Consider the following 19,638-nt stretch of genomic DNA (forward strand, 5'->3'; position numbering starts at 1 on the left):
CTCTTTGCTGAGTGGGGGGCTCAGCACCCCCGGGAAGGCAGCTGGTGGATGGATGCTGCCCTTGTTTCTGTTGTGTGCAATGGCTGCAATTCCTGAGCCCCTTCCTCTCCCAGAGACTGTCACCTGCGGCCCATCGTCCCCCAGGATTTATGCATTAACTGATGAAGGAAGGACTGCGAAGAGAATAATTAAACGCTGAGCACCTGTCAGGCTCGTTGGCTCCACCTGGCCGTCCCGAAACCGGCCCAAATGGCCAGTGAATCACCCCAAAACTCGGAGGCTGCTGGCCCTGCTCCATGCCACGGTCTCCCTAAGGAAGAAGACAAGACGGCGGGAGACTCTGGGATTTCTGGCCGGAGGAACCCACGCGATGGCGGAAAAACACTCGTCTTTGAAGCGTTCAACCACTTGATATTAAAGCGTTTCTTTCCAGGGAAACGGGGCAGGGGCAGGCGCCAGCGGGACGCCCAAAGCTCCTCCAGGCGGCAGCTGCTCCGGGAGCTGCACCCCAGCAACGTGGGGTGAGTGGGGCACCACGGGGGGGTTTGTGGGATGGGGAGTCCTGGGCATCCCACCCCCCACCCCCAAACCCGACCGCTGCGAGGGTCCCCGGGGAGCTGCCGCCATTCCAGCGCCCACCGCTGCCCTGGACACGCGTGGGGCCACTGGTGTGACCCTGCACCCACGGGGGGGGAGGGGGCAGCTCTGTGTGCGAGGGGCCAGGCCCCCCCCCCCCCCCCCCCCCCCCCCCCCCCCTCTCCAGGCTCCCCGAGTGGGGGGAGCTGGGGCCTGGACCCCCCCCCCACCGCCCCCTCCACGCATGTCCAGGCTCCCTGGTCGGGGGGGCTGGGACCCCCAACGCGTATCCAGGCTCCCTTGTCCAGGACCCCCTCTCCCACGCGTGTCCAGGCTCCCTGGGTGAGGGGAATTGGGGCCAGGACCCCCCCCCCCAATGTGTGTCCAGGGAACCGGGGCCGGGACCCCCCACCCACATGTGTCCAGGCTCCCTTGTCTGGGGGGGCTGGGACCCCCGGCTACGCATGTCTAGGCTCCCTGGTCGAGGGAACCGGGACACCCCCCCCCCCCCCCCCTCGCCCAGGCGTGTCCAGGCTCCCCGAGTGGGGGGAGCTGGGGCCGGGACCCCCACCACGCATGTCCGGGTTCCCTGGTGGGGGGGGCCGGGACCCCCCCACACGTGTGTCCAGGCTCCCCAGGTGAGGGGAACTGGAGCCGGGACCGCCCCCCCCCCCCCCCCGCGTGTCCAGGCTCCCTGGTGGGGGGGGCCGGGGCAGGGACAACCCCCCCCCCCCCCCCCCCCCCGCGTGTCCAGGCTCCCTGGTGGAGGGCAGGGACCCCCCCCCACGCGTGTGCAGGCTCCCAGGGCCGGGGAAACCGAGGCCGGGACCTCCCCCCCACGCGTGTCCAGGCTCCCCGGGTGAGGGGAACCGGAGCCGGGACCCCCCCCCTCCCCGCGTGTGCAGGCTCCCTGGTCGGGGCGGCCGGGGCAGGGACCCCCCCCCCCGCGTGTGCAGGCTCCCCGGCGGGGGGAACCGGGATCCCCCCACGCGTGTCTCGGCCCCCGGGTGGGGGCAGGGCCCCCCGCGTGCCGGCTCCCCGGCGGGGCGGGGCTGCAGCCGGGGGGGAGGAGCCGGGTCGGGCGCAGGCGCCGCGCCGGGAAGAGCCGCTCGCCCGGGCCTGGCGGTGAGGGCGGCGGGGGGGGCGGGGGTCCCGGCGGGGGGGGCTGGCGTGCCCGGGGATGGGGAGGGGGCGGTTACGGGGTGCTGGGGGTGCCCGGCGGTGGGGGGGAGAGCAGGGTGCGTGAGCAGCACGTGGGGGGGGGGCGGGGGGTGCACGGGGAGGGGGGTGGCGGGGCGCAGAGCGGCGGGAGGTGCTGTGCGGGGGGGCCCGGGGCGGCACGGGGTGCTGGGGGGGCGGGGGGGGGGATAACAGGGGGCGTGGGCAGCGCAGGGGGCTGGGGGTGCGCAGGGGAGGGGGAGGGGTGCACAGGGCCACGGGGGGGTGCGGGGGGTGTGCAGGGGAGGGGGAGGGGTGCACAGAGCCACGGGGGGGTGCGCAGGGGAGGGGGAGGGGTGCCCAGGGCCACGGGGGGGTGCTGGGGGTGCGCAGGGGAGGGGGAGGGGTGCCCAGGCTGCCCAGGGGCCTTGGATGCACCGGGCAGGGGGGTCAGGGCTGCAGCTGGGTGCACCCAGCAGCACAGAGGACGGGGGGGGTGGGTGGCGAGGCCCCCCCAGGGCCGGGGAGCTGGCAGCTGCCTCTCCATGTGGCCCTGTCCCTCCGCAGGCTCCTGCCCGCTGCCACCCTGGCGCTGCGCTCCATGGACGGCGTCTTCCTCTCGCCCAACGAGGATGAGTTCGTGGGCAGGATCACGGAGGAGCTGGAGCACTTCATGCTGCAGGGGCAGCACCACAGGTGGGTGTCTCCCTCCCCCCCCTCCCCCATCCCAGGCGGCCAACAGAGGGGTCTTGGCACGGGGTGACCCGCTCCCCGCTGCCACGCGCGGTCCCTGGGCGATGGGACGTGCTGCTCCGGGAGCAGGGACACGTTGTGACTTCTGCCTCGTGTTTCTGGGGTGGAAAGGCAGAGGTCCAGCTCGGAGCATCCCTGTGGACCGTGGATCCGTCGTGCTCCCTCCTCTATCCGTGCTGCTTCGGGCCGAGACGATTTGGGGGCTGGTGGCTTTTGCGACGGCCGCAGCCTGGCCCAGCTCACTGGTCGGCTTGATGAGTTATAATGAATATTTCGTAATCAAATTGGTTCGTTTCCCCTCTCTGCTGAGGGTTTCCTGCGCTCGGATCCTCCTCCACGGCCGCGAGCTCCCTCGCCTTGGATCCCTGCACCTTTTTTCTTTGGCCAGGCTGGATTTAACTGGACCGGGTCCCTGATCCAGTGACCCTTGGAGCCCTTGAGGTGGCCAAAAAGGGGCTGTCGGACAGGAGCAGGGGTGGGATTGCCTAGTTCAGCTGCCTGCCAGCTTGTAGTGACCTTAAATTCATTGCTTTTTAAAAAACGTTTGGCAGAGAAGGCACCCGTGCAATTAAAAAACGCTCAGGGTCGACACTGAAATTGCAGAAACATCTCTAAATACAATGAAATCAAACATCTTTATTCACCTGTTCCTATTCTTTTAGTTGCTGGTTTCTGGAGTGTGCTCAGACTGGGAGGAAGGGGACCGGTGGCTGCCTTCTGCTGGTGCTTCCCAGCCACTCCCAGTACGGAGAGAGGCAGGAATGGGAGGCCCAGCCGCCCCGCGGCTCCCGGTGCTCTGTGTGCAGAGCGAGTGCGTCTGTCTGGGCATTTAGGATGGCGAAGGGATTCTGGCTCTTGAATACCAGGCAGTCCAGCTTGGCTTTTGGGCTGGGATTTAAACCCTACGCTGGGAATGACTGGGGGAAGAGAGACTAATAAATTCTTGCTCCGTTCCTGTCCTTTTCCTTCCTGCAACTTGCTGACGCCGTCTCCCCCTCTCCCTCTCCAGAGTGCTGCTGTTCCCCCCCCTCTCCAGTCGCCTCAGGTACCTGATCCACCGGACCGTGGACAACGTGGATTTGTTGAGCAGCTTTTCTGTGGGAGAGGGATGGAGGAGGAGGACTGTCATCTGTCACTCGGCCGTAAGGTACGGTGCCGTGGCTGTAACGGTGTTTCTCTTCCTGCGCTCGAAGGTTTTTTATTCCAGCTTATTACAAGTGCAAAGCTTGTGTGACACTTCTCCGCAGGGAGGAGGGTGTCCGTTATCGATAGCATCTTCCAGTCATTAAGGAAGCAGAGGCTTTTTTTTAATTTTTATTTCTTACCTACTGGTTTCTATGTGGATTTGATGCTTTTCCTCCTCTTTCTCTTTTGCAAATACCAAGTTCCTTGCGTTCCTCCCCGCTCACATCTTGCCGTTCTCTCTGTCCCAGGCTGCCCAGCGAGACGAGTGACCAAAAACCCAGCGGCAACCCACCGCGCCCGCACCGACCTGCGCAGCCGTGGGGCCGGGGGGGCCGAGGCGGCAGGCTGCGACACGGCGGGGAGATGCACGGAGACAACTCTCGAGCCTGCGTGGGGTCCGGCAGGATAAAAAGGCCGCCCAGGAAGAAGCCGGATAAAGCCCTGTACGTCCCGAAAGCGATGCGCAAGAAGGCGGAATGGGGGGAGCAGGAGGGGCCGGTGGCAGCCGGCACCGAGTCACCGGGGGATGTGGCGCCAGAAGAGATTTACCCTAAAGCTTTGGTCAGGGGCACCCAGGAGGAGCTGGGCGAGTCTGAAGGCAGCCCAGGTGGTGTCTCCTTGGCCCTTGGCAAGCGACAGGAGCCTGGCGAAGAGTGTGTGTCGGGAAAAAGTAACGATCACACCAACAACGAACGTCCTCCGTGTTGTACGGCTGTTCCGTCGCTGGAGAACAGCAACGTTTTCTCTGGGCAGGAAAGTCAGGATAAAGACTGTTCGGATTCCCTGTCTTCCGTCCACAATGAAAACCCAGCTGAAGCAGAAGAGCAAGGTCTGAGCTGTGACAACGCTGTTGGACCAGAAGGGAGCAAAATCCTGTGCCAAGCGCAAGCTGAAGCCCCAAAGAGCCGGGATGCCGGTGTGTTGGAGTGCGACGAGAGCTCCTCCCTGTCGGAAAGCCCGAGCAGAAACTGCTGCACGGACCCAGCGTGGCTGGTGCTGGAAAACCGAGATAAGAGCTGTGCTGCTGCCAGGAGCCCGGAGAGCGGTGGAAACATGTCACCCCCTGAAGAACAGGGCAAGGACTTTGGGGCTGCCAGCGCGGTGGAGGGAGGGGAGAGTCTTTCCCGACTGGAAAGCCAAGATCAGGAGCATCCCGGTGTGGCGCAGGTGGAGCAGCCCCAATGCCAGAACCCCTCAGAAGCCTCGAACGAGCCTCTGGTTGCACCTGAGCCGGTGTGTGGTGCTGAGCCACCAGCTCCTGAGGAGCAGGATGAGCGCCGGGTGGCTGCTGCTGTGCAGAACCACAGCGGGAAGGCACCGGTGGCGGATGAGGAGGACAAGGAGCGTTCAGGCTTGGCTGATGCGCTGTGGCATGAGCTGCATTTGTCTGCAGGTGGTAGAGAGGAGAGCGCAGCCGTCGGCGGGCAGGGCAGCCTCGAGGACGACTGTACCGCAGAGCTCTTTGCAGAGGTAGTGTTTTGCTACGGGTATTGCCACGGGGAGGGATTCTGGGGAGAAGAGGTGGCTCGGGAGTCAGCCTAGGGGAAGGCATTCATCCCTGGGAGGAGAATCCCTGTGCCGGGGCTGCTCCAGGTGGCTGCCGAACCTGTTGGCAGGAGCGTGGCCGCAGACGTGGCTTGCAGGGACCAAAGCAGGACCCGGAGGATCGCTCTTCAAAGCGAAACCTTGTCTTGATTTTTTTTTGTTTGGTTGGGTTTTTTTTTTTTTTTTTTAATATTCTCAGATTGTGGGTAATTTAACCGTGAAGGACATAAGCATCGAGAAGATCAGCTTTGATTATTCCAGCTACGGAGATGCGCAGCTCAGCGAGGGGGATTTTGGCCACGTGACAGAAATCTACGACTTCTCTCCGTCACTGAAAACGGAGCACCTGCTGGAGGTGTTCTCGGACTTCCAGTGAGTACCTGAGAGCCTGAGCACATCGGGGGCACAAAGGCAGCACTAACCAGCCTTGAACACACAAGAGAACCTGATACATTTTGCATTTTAGTTTCGCCTTCGTGCCTTTCTGTCTTACGCTCTTTCTGTGCCTTTAAGGCTGCTTTCCTGCAGTTTATGCATGATTTAAACCTCGACTGGTTCTTCAGGGCTTTGTGGTACGCACAGTTATCTACACGCAGGCTTATTCCTGCTGCTCTGGCCTCAGCGAGAGTCTTTGGGAGCTTCTCCGTTAGTGCGTTCTGGGGCCTGAGCGAAATCACGTGCTTACATGAAGCTTTGCAAGGAAAAGGGCTCGATTCTGCTGCTGGAGATAAGATTTATTATGTAAATATGTGGAGCGGAGCCTTGTGCCTAAGGGAGCGATGCTGGATCAGTAGCAGGACCAGAGCAGAGTTCAGCCCCGCGTTGGTTAAAGGGTGCTCAGTCCAGTGCTGAATTAAACTGGCTTCTCCCAGAGGGCACAGAAATGGTGTCTGCAGGCGCCTCTCCCTCTTCCTCGCCATCCTCCTCCTCTCCTGATACACCTAGACGTGAACACTTTGCTCTGCGGATCCCTGAAATTAAACCCCATGATTTACGTTTTAAATAAGCTACTGACTATTGCGCGCCTTTCCTCTAATGTATTTTTTTTTTTTTCCCCACTCGCTGTGAAACTGAGCTGAGAATTGATGGATCTAATCTGAGCAGTCAGTTGTATTGCCTGCGCTGCAGGAAAAGCTTTGAACTCCCTGCTCCCCAACTCACATTTTCCACTGACGCTTTTATTAGTTTTTCACCTTGGTCTCTTCACCCCGAGCTTTGTAAACCACTTATTTTTAAATCGCTTGCTTTTTATTGTAGATGTCTGAGCAGGCGGGTGGCGTTTGTAAAGCACTACGTCAATGGCAAAGGGTATTTTGGCGTTAGGACACAGCCTTTGAAATTGAGCTTGATTTTTGGCTGGGGGTTTCTTTGAGTTCTTGGGGCTGCTGGTGGGGTAATCGTGTCTTGTGGCCTCGAAAGGGGCACGTCCTGATGTTCTTCTGTTCCTTCCTTTCTTTCCCCTCATGCAAAATGAGGATAATCTTGGAAAAGCACCGGCTGTCTACATAAAAATCTTAAGGACTTTTGCTAACTCAGGGTGGCTGACGGGTTTTACTGCGTGGTTTGTTTGTTTTTTTCTTTCTTAGTAATGAATTTATTTTTTTTTTCTTCTTCATTTTTAGTGAGAGTGGTTTCAAAATCCAGTGGGTCGACGATACGCACGCCCTGGGAATCTTCTCGAGCCTGTCTGCAGGTAGCGTGACCAGGGTCGTGGCTGAGCGAGGGAGCACATCGCTGCTGGGGTTTCTCCGCTCTGGCGCGGGGACGCCGCGGTTTGCAATGCCGAGCCGTGCGCTCCTGCTGAGCCCTTGCCCAAGGAGTCACGGTTCAGCACGTCTTTCCTCCTGGGCGCTTCAAATTTGGAAGGCTTGAGAAGCTGAAATGACCGCGGTGGCGTGTGGGAACTCCGCTTTGCAAGACCAACAGGTTTTGAATTGGCTCAGATAATTACCAGGGCACCTTTTGTTGAGGGAGCATTTCTAGAAGTTAATCTGTTTTGCCACTTCAGTGTGGTTTTTTGGGTGTTTTTTCTTTTTTTTTTTCTCCTGTAACTAGACAAAATTCCTGCAAGCCTACAGTCACCTCCTGGGGCCGCAGGTCAGACACAAGCCACTGGACAAACTGACCCTTCTCAGGGACAAACACCCCAAGAAGTTTCCCTCCAGCAGCGTACGGAGTCCAAAAGTGTTATGTTTGTTTCTGGGGATTCAGTCTAATAACGAGAGAGTTGTCTTTTAAAAATTGTGTTTGTATTTTCTGGGGATGCTTCCTGCCCAAGGCACGTCTGGCGTAAGCCTGAGGTGACCAGAACGAATTTAGTTTTAGTAAAAGTCCTGAGATAACATATTGGCTGCTGAAGCTTGAATTATTCAGTCTTATTATACCATGTAATCATTTTTACGATTAAAGCCGCTGCTATTCGGTCTGAATTTCAGCAATCTTTGTGTTTTTTTGAAGCATCTCAAGCCTTGGGGCGGCGTTATCCTTCTTTAAAGATCCGACCTTTGATCCACGCAACAAAGCAGTCGAAAATCAAGGCACTTCAGCGACCAAGTAAGGCGATCTTTTTTCTACTATTAGTAGTTGTAGTTGTTGGTTTACCACTCTTCTGTATCCTGGGCGGTCACAATGACGAGTTAAATGGGAAATAGATATTAAGGACCAGTATTTCCTTTTTTTTTTTTTTTTTTTGTTAGTTTTTTTTTATAGCTTTATTGGCAAGGCAGGACAGTGAGCTGTGGAGTCTTTAGGTGTGGGGTTTTTTTTTGGTTTTTTTTACAGTATTTCCAGCCAACCTGTATCATAGTTATGTTAAAACTTTGCTGAGTCAGTCACACTGGTTTCTGCCTGCGGTTGGCACAGGTGAATGTGATGACAAAACCCCTCCGTGCAGAACAAGACTGCGTTATATTCTACTTACAGGAAAGGTAACTACAGCGGTTAACCTGTGCTGAAATTTGCAGTCGCTCTTGCTCTGCCGGCACGCACGGACTGAATCAAAACAGCAGCAAATCCTGTTGTTTTTTGTTTTGTTTTCTCTGGCTGTGGCTGCAGGAAGCGAAGCGTGGCAAATGCCACAATCCTGCCCCGTAAGCTGCTCTGGCTTATTAAATTTTGCCCGGTTAAAGGCAATAGATGAGACAAACCCGACAGCTGTTACATTTGGTGGTTGGCGTAATTTTATTCAGTATTAGGTGAAGGAAAAAAAAATTAAGCTTAGCCATTAACAGTTTTATTTATTGTATTGCCTTTTAAAATCATACTGTAATCAGTTATACTTGCCACAATAAAGAAATGCCATGAATTGTGTAGCAGTAGAGACTTTGCTGAAGGTACAACCGTACTGGTATTTCCACAGCACGCTGCGGCTGGAACAAATTTCAGTATTAACGCTTTAAAGGGACACTGTCACGGAAGTTCCTGAGTTTTTAAGACTGCTGGATTGAAATGAAACGTCAGAGAAGTGGATTTCTTTTTGCACTCTCCCCGATTCCTGTTGCCGTAGCCGATCGGCACGCTTCTGAATCAGGTTATCAGCTCCTTCTGGGGAACATTATATATAAACTCCGCTTGTATTTGGTTCAAGTTGCAATATTTTTTTTTTTCCCAAACACAAATTTGGATCTTAATTAGGTGACAGTGTCTCTTCTTTTTTTTTTTTTTTTTTTTTTTTGTAGCTTCATCAAGAAAGAGTGGCAGTTTTGTTTTCTAAGCTGCGGATAGTTTGAGTCTGCCCCTTTTTCTTTAAGCTGCTGATGGGCTGCCTTTATTAATAACATTTTTGAAAAAGCAAGCAAAGCCCCCATTGCTAACTGGATAATAAAATTGCAAACAGTTGCTGATAAATGATTAGGTACTTGCCAAATCCAGACCGCTGTGGATTTGGTAAAGTTTGGGTGTATTCGGTTCTTGTAAGATGAAACTGTAGCAAGCCAGGTGTCCACCAGAAAACGGAGGTTACTGGCCAAAGACTTTCCCAAAGCATCTGATGTATTTAGCTGATTTTTCAAAAATGCAGCGTTTTTTTATTCCTTGCTGTTTTTGAAGGGTGTAAGACTGCTGGTTGGGATTAATCTAAATTGAGATCAAACTTCCCTGTGCACGGATAGATCGGTTGGACCGCATGCCTTCATTTTGTTCTCAGGGATGTGACTTGCTGAGTTATGCCAGGAAGGATGAGGAAGCTGTTCCTGGAAGCGAACGGGGAACAGTTCTCTCTGCCGCTGCAGAGGAGGGCTGGAGCTTAATCATAGACAAATAGCTCATGAACTGTCATGGAAAAATCAGAAGTACAAATCTAGAGGCACGTTTTTCGAAAAGAAAAGGCAATTTACTGGATAGGGATAGAATGGTTTGCTCAGGCTCCTGGGCTAATTCTGAAACTAAGGAAATAGAAATCAGCCTTTCCGTCGGCCAGTCCTACGGCTTAGCCACGAGACTGTTCCGGAACAAGCACTAACTTAATGATTTTCACCCATTTTTACCTAGAGCTCCTTCACCTTGCAAAAGAGAGACCCCAGACTGACACTGCCGTGGCGAAGAGGCTGGTGACCCGGGCTCTGGGTTTGAAGAACAAGCAGCAGGACGTCTCGGGCACCGAAATGCTCCTGCCAGAAGGCTTGGACCAGGAGGAATAAACAGTTTCGGCTAAAAAAAAAAGATGTATAGATGAGCATGGCTGTGACATATTAAACTGCATGCAGAAAAGTGAGTCGCCACGGGGATGTTCTCTTACGGATTAGCAGAATCTTTTTTTTCTGAAGTTGGGAAGGGGGAGAAGTTTACTATTACTGAGATCCTGAGCTCAAGAGCCAAGCCCTGTGAGGGCTGTTAGCTTTTCATTGTGGAGAGCATCTCGCCCTACTGTGTTTCAAAGTGTCTGTTACGCACTGGGGCACTCACACGAGAGTAAGGCTGCTTATAGAAAAGCCTGCTCTACAGTTTAAGAAACAACAACAAAAGCACTAGAGTAAGGGAATTGTATCTTGTTGGCCAAAATTCAGCTGTAAGCAAGAGCAGAGCATCTGCAGGAGTCAAAAAAATCTGTTCAATGTTTACTTGGTTGTAATGTTATTGTTAAAATACCCCACAAAACTGACAAGCATTGAATGCAAGTGAGTTTCAGGGTTTTTCCTTATTTACACAGTGTTTAAAGAGCCTGACTTGCTTTGTTAATTGCTTTGTTAGCAGGGAAAGTTGTCACACCCCGATTAGGGAAAGAAAAACCAGAACTTGCCAGTTGTGATTTGCCCAGAGCCTGGTGTGAAGAGATGCTGCAAGACACGGTGTCGTGGCAGCAGCCAGTGAGCACCCAGCACATCTCAGACTCTGCTTTTGCTACACAGCCTGGCACCTTGAGAACAAAATGGAGTTTTCCAACTTACAGTAGGCTAAAAACCTTTGGTAGATGCCACCATCTGGGCCACTGGGTAAGTGACAGAAATACTCTGCCAGGCATTAGCAATAGACTTCTGCATTCTTTAAGCCTCACAACATCCCTGTGAGGTAGGTTATGGATAGCACAACTTGGATGCAGCCACTTTCCATCCCCCTGTGGATTGAAACTGTCAGCTAAAAGCGTTCTGTTAACTTAAGCTGCAGGTAGAAGTCTTCTGTACAACCACAGAGGGAGGAAAAGCTTCAGTACCAGGAATTGTGAACAAGGCCCTAAACTTTTCATGGAATAGAAATACACAAATGGCATATAAAACATTTTTCTGGGTAAAACACTTTTATTCAAGTAGCTGTGTCTGAAAAATCTGTAGCAACGTGTGTCCTCAAACAAACAGAGGAACACACTTAGCACCATTATGAAGCTACCAAGTGTCAAAATCCTTTTCAAGACAACTTACACAGGTGGGTCTGTGACAGCACCGGTCCAGATCCCTGATGATGAAAGCCATGGAGTTACCTCTGTCGGGTACAGTGAGGATACAATGCCTTAACTAAATTCATCCCTTAAAGACAAGACAGAGTGAATATCCAGCTTAGAAGGTTAATATTCTGATGTATGTAGAACCTCTTGGGTCAATAGCTTACTGCCTAATGGAAATTCACAGCCCAGGGGACGACTCCTCAGGAGATCTGTGAAGTCTTCGAGATGTTACAAGGGAGGTGTAGCTTCACGGAGCCCTGATGCACGCGTGGAAAACTGTTCTGCATTAGCTGCTCCACTTCAAGGATTGTGTTGGAATTGATTGTTGAGTACAAGAGTTTCACTGCAGTATTAAATTATGCTTTATACTGTTCTGCTCAGAAAAAGCCGCTCCAACTTTTTTTTCCCCCCCCTTTCCTGTATTTCTTTACTAAAATGGAGTAATGACATGGCAGTACTGAGGATTAGCTGGGCTCGAGAAGCAGCGTCACAAACGGAGGCATTTGCATCAATGGTGCGTTCAAGCTTGAGTCAAAAGAGCTTAACGATACCAAAATGAATGCCTTGAAAGTGAATGGTAGAGACACATTTTTAGGTTGTTGGTACCCAAAGGCAGATTGTGCTTGCTGCAGCCTGGACCTACGTCTGTGAATAAAGATGGTGCTGCAAAGTGGAGGGAGAAATCTTGGTGGAGAAGGTTGGAATAGTGAAGATACGGAGCCAAGCAGAGTTTTAAAGAGCCTGCTCCTAACTACCGCAGCAGTAGGGAACGGAGTTACAACAGACACGGGGTGGTCTGAGCACCTAAACCGGGAAGGAAGGCATCTTTAGAAAATAATTTACCTTGCTAATTTAGAGTTTGATTGTTTGCTTGATTTTCTTTTTTTGTGTGCAGTGGTTAGGGAAATCACCGAAGCAGGAAACCTCGCTTCTTTAAATAGTGGGGTGGGAGGCGATGCTGTTCTATCGGGTGGACACCTTGTTATTTGTGAGTCCGCTGAAGTGTTCAAACTTCTGTTCCGTCTCATCGCTGAAGGAGCCACCTGGGGAGTTCACAGAAAGAGCACAGGGTTGAGCAGGAGGCAGCAGCAGAGGCAGTTTGCAGCACGAGGCAGCCAGCGCACCGGGAGTTTGCGTGATCTGCAAAAGATGCTGCAAGAATGAAGGGCTCAAAGCAAGCACTGGAAGAGCAAAGATTGTCCCGGGCTAATTAATGTAGGCAGTTAATTAAATCTTACCATAACTGGAACAGCCAAGAGGCCCCAGGAGTGCTGGATCTAGGCTTTTATGTATTTGAAAGACCAGATCACAAAGTACCCTCCATTGTTGCTTAAAACAAGGAGGTGACAACACTCGGGACCTGTGAAGTGGGCTCCTCCCGAGGCTGGCGGTGAGTGGGTTCTTTTTACTCTTCTTAAAAACCAGGCCCTTACTTTTTGCTAGTTGAGAGACAATGAAAGCTAAATACATTTATTTTTAAACAAAAAGAGTTTCAAGCTCAGCTGGAGAGCCCATCCAGCACTTCAGTGTCCGTTCACCCAGATGAAGTGGGTTTGGCTTTTCTGAACTAGGTCACAATCTGAAGCGTGACACACAAGACGAGTATTTTCTTAAAAAAACCCCAGCAAATTAACAAGAAAAATCAGTGGTTACATGGAATTTTTTCAGGAAAAACACTCCTTGAAGAACTTCAGCCAGCTCTGGAAATAGCCTTCGCCACTGGTTTTATTTGGAGGTTGGCAGGCAGTTGCCGTTAAACTGTTTTTGACACAGAAAATAAATTACCTTACAAAGCCCCCAACTTAATTCAGTTTTAAAATGGTTTTGACAATTGACTGCTAATGCAAATTTAAACTAGGTTGGCTTTGCTATTTCCAAGACACCCCAAAAATTCCAAATGATAATGTTTTACACGTATTTGAGAAAAACAGGCAGTTTTCCCTCGCATTCAAGGGACAGCAAAGTCTTTTCATTTCTGGCTTGAGCGGAGGGCTCTTCTCCACTGCTCTTGTTTGCTTTTCAAGGGAAGAGAAGCTTTGGGGTGTGAGGTGGTCAGCCCCAGGCCGGTAATAATTTGAGTCTAATAGTAATTAGACGTCTGAGTAATAAGAAGGTGGAGTTGTTTGCCTGGACTGACTCAGGCACTCCGAACAAGTTCTCAGGTTGCACCCGAGCTTTCCTTCCATCTCCCAGTCTTGGGAGGGGAAAAATGCTCATTTCCTTGTAGAAGAGGTACAGCTGGAACATCTGTTATCCCCATTCCCCCAAGCCTGAGGGATTTCTTTCGCATCTTGCACAGAGAGCTGTCTTACCAGTGTTGTAAGTTACACATAAGATGCAAACCCCCCCGTCCAGCCATTTACCATCTGCAACCCGTAGCAGCCTGACCCTGTGAGAGGTCTACAACAAAAACAGCACCAGCGTAGTTTGGGCTGAGTATCTCGTCTTTCCAAGCCCGTGCAAAGTGATCAACAGCACATCAGCACGTTGCAATGGAAGCACCGAGAAGTAGCAAAGAGCCAACGACGCGGTGTGATCTAACCGGGCAGCCGTTAAGCATCCCCCCGCAGAAGCCCCTCTCACCTATGTGGCAGTTGTACATCCAGATGCGCTGCCCATCGTAGCGGCTCCTGCATTTCATCACGTTATTTGAATAATCTGATTCAGCGACTTCGTAGTTGGGGTTGATGACAACCTAGGGAGTGATGGAGAAACACAGCACAAAGTTACTGAAAGGTGGACAGGGTGTGACACTTGCTAGGCAGACTGAGACGGAATCAGCTTTTTCATTATACCATAATATTTTTTTTTTTTTTTTTTTTTTTTTTGTAACGGAAAAAATTAACTCATTTTGCAAGAAGACAGAAACCCATTAAAGCCAGATCAGGATCACACCTTCCCCCAGGCACCAAGACATACCCTCAAACACCTTCACTCCATTTCTCACACGATAGCAGTGCAGACAAAAATAATTTCCCTTCCCTCCTCTCCAGTTTAAGCGGCTGTTTTTAGAACCAAAGATTTCTCCCCCCCACTCCACCCACTTGCACAAACCAGACTGGAGGCAGAGTCTTAACTCCTCATGCAAACACAAGAACAGCACCGTTTGATCCCCAAATGAAGCCAGCGTTGCTTACGAACAGCTCAAAAACTTTGTACAAGACAAACAGCGGGATGCTGCGCCGATACAGAACGTGAGATGGAACACGATGTCAGCAGCGCACGGGTTGGTAGATAAGGACTATCCTGTCTATAGATAAGAATACTAGATAGATAAGGACTATCAAGTGTTGGCTGGATGTGGATTTCTTAAGACTGTCATTTCTGAGCTGTGGTTACTGACCCTGATTGTTTTCACTTCGGGGGGAAGTATGTGGTATGGTAGCGCTTTGCTGGCCCGTTAGGTTAATTCTTTATCTTTTAGGTACCTTGGGAACATAATCTCTTCATAATTGGAAGCTTATAGTACTGTAGGAGATGTACAAATAAACTAGTTACATTCTTGACATCCCTAATGGGTAAGCTAAAAAGCACACAGCAATGCCTCAAATCCTGTTTTTCTCCCATACCTGGAAGAGGTAATCGCCCGGTGGGACATCAGTAATGTCGATCCACTGGCAGTCGATGTCATGACGGTACACGTCCCAGCATCCGACCGTGATCCCTTGTTCACCAAAATTGGCACATTCGTACTGTTTTTGCACATCTAGATGGAAAGAGTTAAAGGCACGAAGTGTTACGTTCCCAGCGAGTCAGGCTGGGAATTTCCCACCCTTGGACACGTCAGAGGAAGACTCAGTGGAAGACAGTGAGAAGCTACTGGCGCAGTATTTTGGGTGAGATTTAACAGAACCGTGCCTTGCTCAACGTCTTGTATTGAAACACCTGCACTGCTTAACTGCACAGGAGGAGCTGCTGCCTTCCACACCTCGGCACCTAGAGGCGTGTTTTGAAATTTCTCCCTTTACAGGAATCAGAAAATGTACACCGAGGTTTCCAGAGCAGCTCAGAGTAAGGATGTAAGGAGCTGAGGGCTGGAAACCTCAGCATATGGGGCCTTCAGGGATTCTCTTATACCTGCAGAGATCACCCCAGAGATACGCAGCCCTCAGGACATCAGCAGCATCTCCGAAGCCAGGCACCTGTACGGGGACAGCGATAAATTCCCAGCACAAAGGGCTCTGGCAGATATACCTGCTTCGCACTCGGTGTCTTCCAGGCAGAAGCTGGCTTTGTGTCCTTCAGCCACCTTGGTTCCATTGAGGTTCAAGAGGTCGTAGTGGGTAAAAACCTCCATGCTGTGGTAATGCCTGCAAGGCACAGACGGGGAGAATTACCTCGAGGGAAAACAGCCACCCCTTTAACCACCAGGTCTGAAGGGCTGCACTGTCGACCCCAGCAGGGGTGGGCCAGTGGCTGGGCCACGACGACTCGGATGTGAGTAGCCCAGCCTCGGCTTTTTGTGTTGTTGCATCCCCTGGGCCAGGCATTTCACCTCCCAGCCCCGTGGGGGGAAACACACGACAACACATGAAGTGCTACGGACCAAGCGGCGCGGCAGGAGGTAGAGCAAGAGAAAACACAGCCAGGAAATATTCCCTTGGGCGTAATCCTTGCACAGCACCATCACCCATGCTGCCTTCACGCTGGCTCCTGGCCTGGATATTTATTTACATATCAAGTGCTAAAGCTTTTCCAGGGGAGAGCATGCCCAAGCCTTCGTGGGACCACCCCATGCTTTATAATAGCAAGGAATGGGGTGGGGGGGTAAATAAAAATCAAAGCCATCATTCAGCCAGGGCATCGCTTCTAGTGGCCCTGTCGTTTACCGCAGGAAATATTTCACCTTCTCCTTAACAGCCTGCAAACAGCCCTAGATGTACCCAAACCGGCAACCTGGCTATTTTTATTTATTTATTTTTAAGCAGCAGAATGTAAATTTATTGGCAGAAAACTTCACGACAGATGGAACCAGCTTCTCTCCGAGCTCGCACCGCTCTGATCTAAACAACCCGACAGCTGGGTTCGCACACGGAATTTTAAACAGGGAAGTGTTAGCGGCAGCTCAGCCTGAGCCGGGCTGCCGGCACGAACGCTGCAGCGCTGCTGGGTGCAGCAACAGTTGGGGGAGAGCACACGATCTGCGCTGCAGACCCCTACCCAGCGCAGGCTACGGCAGTTTGGGTGGTTTTGGACCCGAGAACATGGACCTTTTCTATGCCGTGCTCTGGTTCTGCAAAAACTTCAGCCTGTGCTTCAATCCAGCTGAAGTCGGTGAGACTTGCGGAGCGGGAATCGGATGGAAATACCAGATTAGAACAATTTGGGTGCTCCGCATGGTCACGGCTGGGTGCACACCCGTGCTGATGCAACAGGTTGAATTTCATCCCAGTTTTGGAACCGGGAGCAAAGTCCCAGCGTGAGCACGTTGTGGCAAACGGGAAAGCAGCTGTGTGTGCTGAGAGCTGAGCAGGTCCTTACACCGCTGCACAGACAGGCCCCAATTCAAAGAGCCATCACTTAGGAGTTAAAAAAAAAAAAAGACAAAAAATGTGCAGATATCCTTTCCTTTCCAGCTGTAAAAATAATCATGGCTTAAAAACTTCCAACCACCATTACTGCAGCATCACTCTGCACACGTATTTACAGATAAAGGAGGAAGGATGAGGGAAGGGGAGGAAATTTTTTCGTTGGGAGACTGGGTTTCTTCTTACCTCCTCCTGCCTTTCCCCTAACCAAAAAAAAAAACCCCACCTGCCAGAATTTAATCGCTTTTCACTCCCTGCTATAGGTCTTTCCCTTTTCTGTTCTACTTCCACATCAAAAGCCAACCAAACAGAAGGTCCCAGTGATGGAGCAGGGCAGCTAGGAAAGAAGAGGCATTCTGCAGTGGCCGAGCTGTTGACTTTGAGGCTGTCTAATTTGGCTGCCTCTGATAAAAGTTTGAGGTTCTCAAGTTTGACTCAGTTTCTGAAATATGTCTGAATCATTCAAAGAGGTGTTTACATTCTGGTGTTTACAGACTGGAAAGATTGAAGAGGAATTGAGTTCATCCTCCTCCGTATAAACAGAATCCAGTTTAAAGCGCACAGATGGCTCTCAGCCTCTTCCTGATCCTTTCCCAGCCTCACCTCACTTACACAGCCTCTCCCAAATTGCTCCAGGTGCCCTGCTTTGTGACAGTGCTGTGCTCAAAGCCCTGCGGTCCCCACGTGTCCCCCCAGCCCCTTCCCAACAGGGCTGGGAAGGCAGATGCTCCGCCGCTCTGCTCCGGGTTTCCTCCTCCCCTAACTACACCATTGCCTATTTACCTTTGGTTCTGTGCTGCCGAGGCATGAGCTGCTGCAAATATTGCACCAGTGCCTCCCGCTGCAAATATTGCACCAGTGCCTCCCGCTGCAAATATTGCAAACCAGCCCGTCCGCAGGGTCAGTGGCCACCACGGTCTGAAGCTTCAGACTAGCGGCACTGCAGCATCGCAACGCTGCTGCGCTGCGTACCTACGCCTCTCGCCTCGCTCATGCTGTTGATGAAGACTGTAAGGGACCGTTAGGTTCGAGAATTTATTGCTCTGATGTTTTCACAAGGCGAAAGTTTTAACAGCGGCAGGACAAGAGCTGTGCGCTGCTGGTTACTTAGCTCCTTTTTACCATAAATTAGAGAAAAATCAAGCCTGTAACAAGCCATTTCAGAAGCAAAGCATCTGGATGGCTTGGTTCCAGCTCCCTTTCCTCCTCGTGATTTACTTTGGCCAAAACTGTCAGTTTCGCTCTGAAAAACTATGCATTTATGGGGGTGAATTTACTGTTTGTCAAAAAGAAGCACAAAACTAGCTCTCCCAGCTGTGCACAATTTAAACGCAGCCAAGATGCATTAAAGAATAAAAATAAAAATGCAGAATTGCAGCGTGTTCTGCAGTCCTTCCCCAGGTGAGGGAAGTGGCTCAGACGGCTGCATCTCCCTACACACCGCAGGTACACAGGCACACGCTTCCGTCTGTGTACGTACACATACCCCCAGGTGCATACTGCCCGTGCATATACATCTCTCCCAAGAAGAGCTCCGTCTTGCTCGTATACCAGTTCTTCATTACAATTCCTACTCTAATTAGCTGGTTTCTCTGCTGTCAGAGGATGAGAGCTGCCCTGACACCCGTCGCAGCTCCACAGCCACCGCTCCAGCCTTTCAGCGCCATCACCCCGCAGCAGAACAGCCCCCACCCCCACCCCCCGGCAGCAGAAGGGGACGGAAGGAGGCACCGACCCCGTGGCACCCACCGGTGACAGTCGTGCCAGACCCAGGCGTGGCGGCCGTTCTTGGGGCGGAAGTCGGACTGCCCGTTGTTGTGGATCTGGGAGGAGAAGCGCAGCAGGCGCCGGTACCCAGAGGTGATGGAGGTGTTGACGGCCGAGCTGGCCAGGCAGTTCTCCTCCAGCGCGCACTGCAGCATGAACATGGGGCGGTCCTCCAGGTAGGCAGTCTGCTCCACCAGCTCGGCGTTGAGCACCAGGTCGGGGGCAGCTGGTGGGTGGGGAGGAAGGTTCAAAATTAACTGATGGGTTTCTAAAAAAGCCCCACGAGGGTCTGCCAGAGACGGCAGCCAGCCCCTTCCTTGCACTGTTATTTCTCAGCCCCATCAGCAGCGAGTTGCCACTGTTTTGGCATATCCAAGGCACAGCACGGGCCACGCCATTTCTCCTGCATATCTCGGGGCAAACAATGCCAAAATGAAATAATCTGAGTCACTCACTCTCCGAGCAGGATACACCAGCACCAAAACGACCACCTCCTCTGGGACAGGAGACATCGGCTCCATCGTGACGACAGTGGGCCAGGGACATCTCTGTCCCCGAACACTTGATGCCGCTCATGACTACGTTGTCAGCGCTGATGTCTCCGTGCCAGTACCAGGTTTCCTGGGAAGAAAGGCAGAAAAAAGCATTTCACACACTCTTCAGTGTTTAGTGGACTTTATTTAGTGGAATATTTATCCCCCTGTAACTTGCATTCTCCCCTCTTGTGATGATCAATGCACGGAGACAGATTTCGCTAAAGGATGCTGGAGCAGAGGAGATGAGTAACTTGGGGAATGAGCACCAAATCTGTTTAAGCAGAAAGCTGGTCGACACAGGGTTTAATCCCAGTCCCATATCCCCTGCCCCACACATGTGACCAGTGCTAAACAAAACTCTCTCCTTGTTTCTGCGCTGGTTTAAATCTCTGCTTGTTTTTGATCCAGCTGTAAACTCGCTTTTCCACTCTGCTCTGCCCATCCAGCTGATGAATTCATCCTCAGGCTGGTCTAAGTCATCTGGGCTGTGCCCCTGGGAGGGATGCCCAGCAATTAAACCGCATCTGTCCTGTGACATCTGTGCACTTGGGAGGACCACGAGTAGTGCCAGAGCGCCCGCTCGTACAAGGAGGGCAGGCAGAACTAACAGCCCTGCTGGAAATGCCGGTGGAAACAAGGCATTTGAGGAGTAGCGGCACTAACAGGATCTGCATCTCTGGGTTTTGAGGGGGGGGATTCACAGACGTTCAAACCC

General features: G+C 52.3%; 2 protein-coding genes across 17 annotated transcripts in view; one reads left to right on the forward strand and one right to left on the reverse strand.

Annotated features, from left to right (window-relative positions):
* The first annotated feature begins 1,683 nt into the window (after positions 1-1,683).
* R3HCC1 (R3H domain and coiled-coil containing 1) lies at positions 1,684-9,928 on the forward strand. 2 transcript variants are annotated; one of them, XM_055820066.1, is made up of 8 exons: positions 1,684-1,701; positions 2,302-2,430; positions 3,497-3,634; positions 3,921-5,142; positions 5,417-5,589; positions 6,840-6,910; positions 7,675-7,770; positions 9,706-9,928. In XM_055820066.1, the coding sequence occupies exons 2-8, from the start codon at positions 2,336-2,338 to the stop codon at positions 9,852-9,854; spliced, it is 1,944 nt and encodes a 647-aa protein (XP_055676041.1). In that variant the 5' UTR covers positions 1,684-1,701; positions 2,302-2,335; the 3' UTR covers positions 9,855-9,928. The 2 variants fall into 2 exon arrangements, with proteins under 2 accessions (XP_055676041.1, XP_055676042.1); XM_055820067.1 differs by lacking the exons at positions 1,684-1,701; positions 9,706-9,928 and adding an exon at positions 8,576-8,699 and having other exon boundaries at positions 2,252-2,430.
* LOXL2 (lysyl oxidase like 2) overlaps positions 8,374-19,638 on the reverse strand; it is a 62,758-nt gene continuing 51,493 nt past the window's right edge. For 11 of the 15 annotated variants that reach the window (XM_055820063.1, XM_027782270.2, XM_055820065.1 and 8 more), the window contains 6 exons: positions 18,843-19,008; positions 18,370-18,613; positions 15,287-15,402; positions 14,662-14,798; positions 13,676-13,787; positions 8,374-12,135 (listed from right to left, as the gene is read on the reverse strand). In XM_055820063.1, the coding sequence (XP_055676038.1) occupies positions 12,056-12,135; positions 13,676-13,787; positions 14,662-14,798; positions 15,287-15,402; positions 18,370-18,613; positions 18,843-19,008 (855 nt within the window). In that variant the 3' untranslated portion in view covers positions 8,374-12,055. The remainder of the gene's footprint in view (positions 12,136-13,675; positions 13,788-14,661; positions 14,799-15,286; positions 15,403-18,369; positions 18,614-18,842; positions 19,009-19,638) is intronic. The other 4 variants (XR_008750032.1, XR_008750033.1, XR_008750030.1 and 1 more) reach the window with 4 other exon arrangements.

The sequence above is a fragment of the Falco peregrinus genome, chromosome 17, assembly GCF_023634155.1.
Source record: "Falco peregrinus isolate bFalPer1 chromosome 17, bFalPer1.pri, whole genome shotgun sequence".
Lineage (NCBI taxonomy): Eukaryota > Metazoa > Chordata > Aves > Falconiformes > Falconidae > Falco > Falco peregrinus.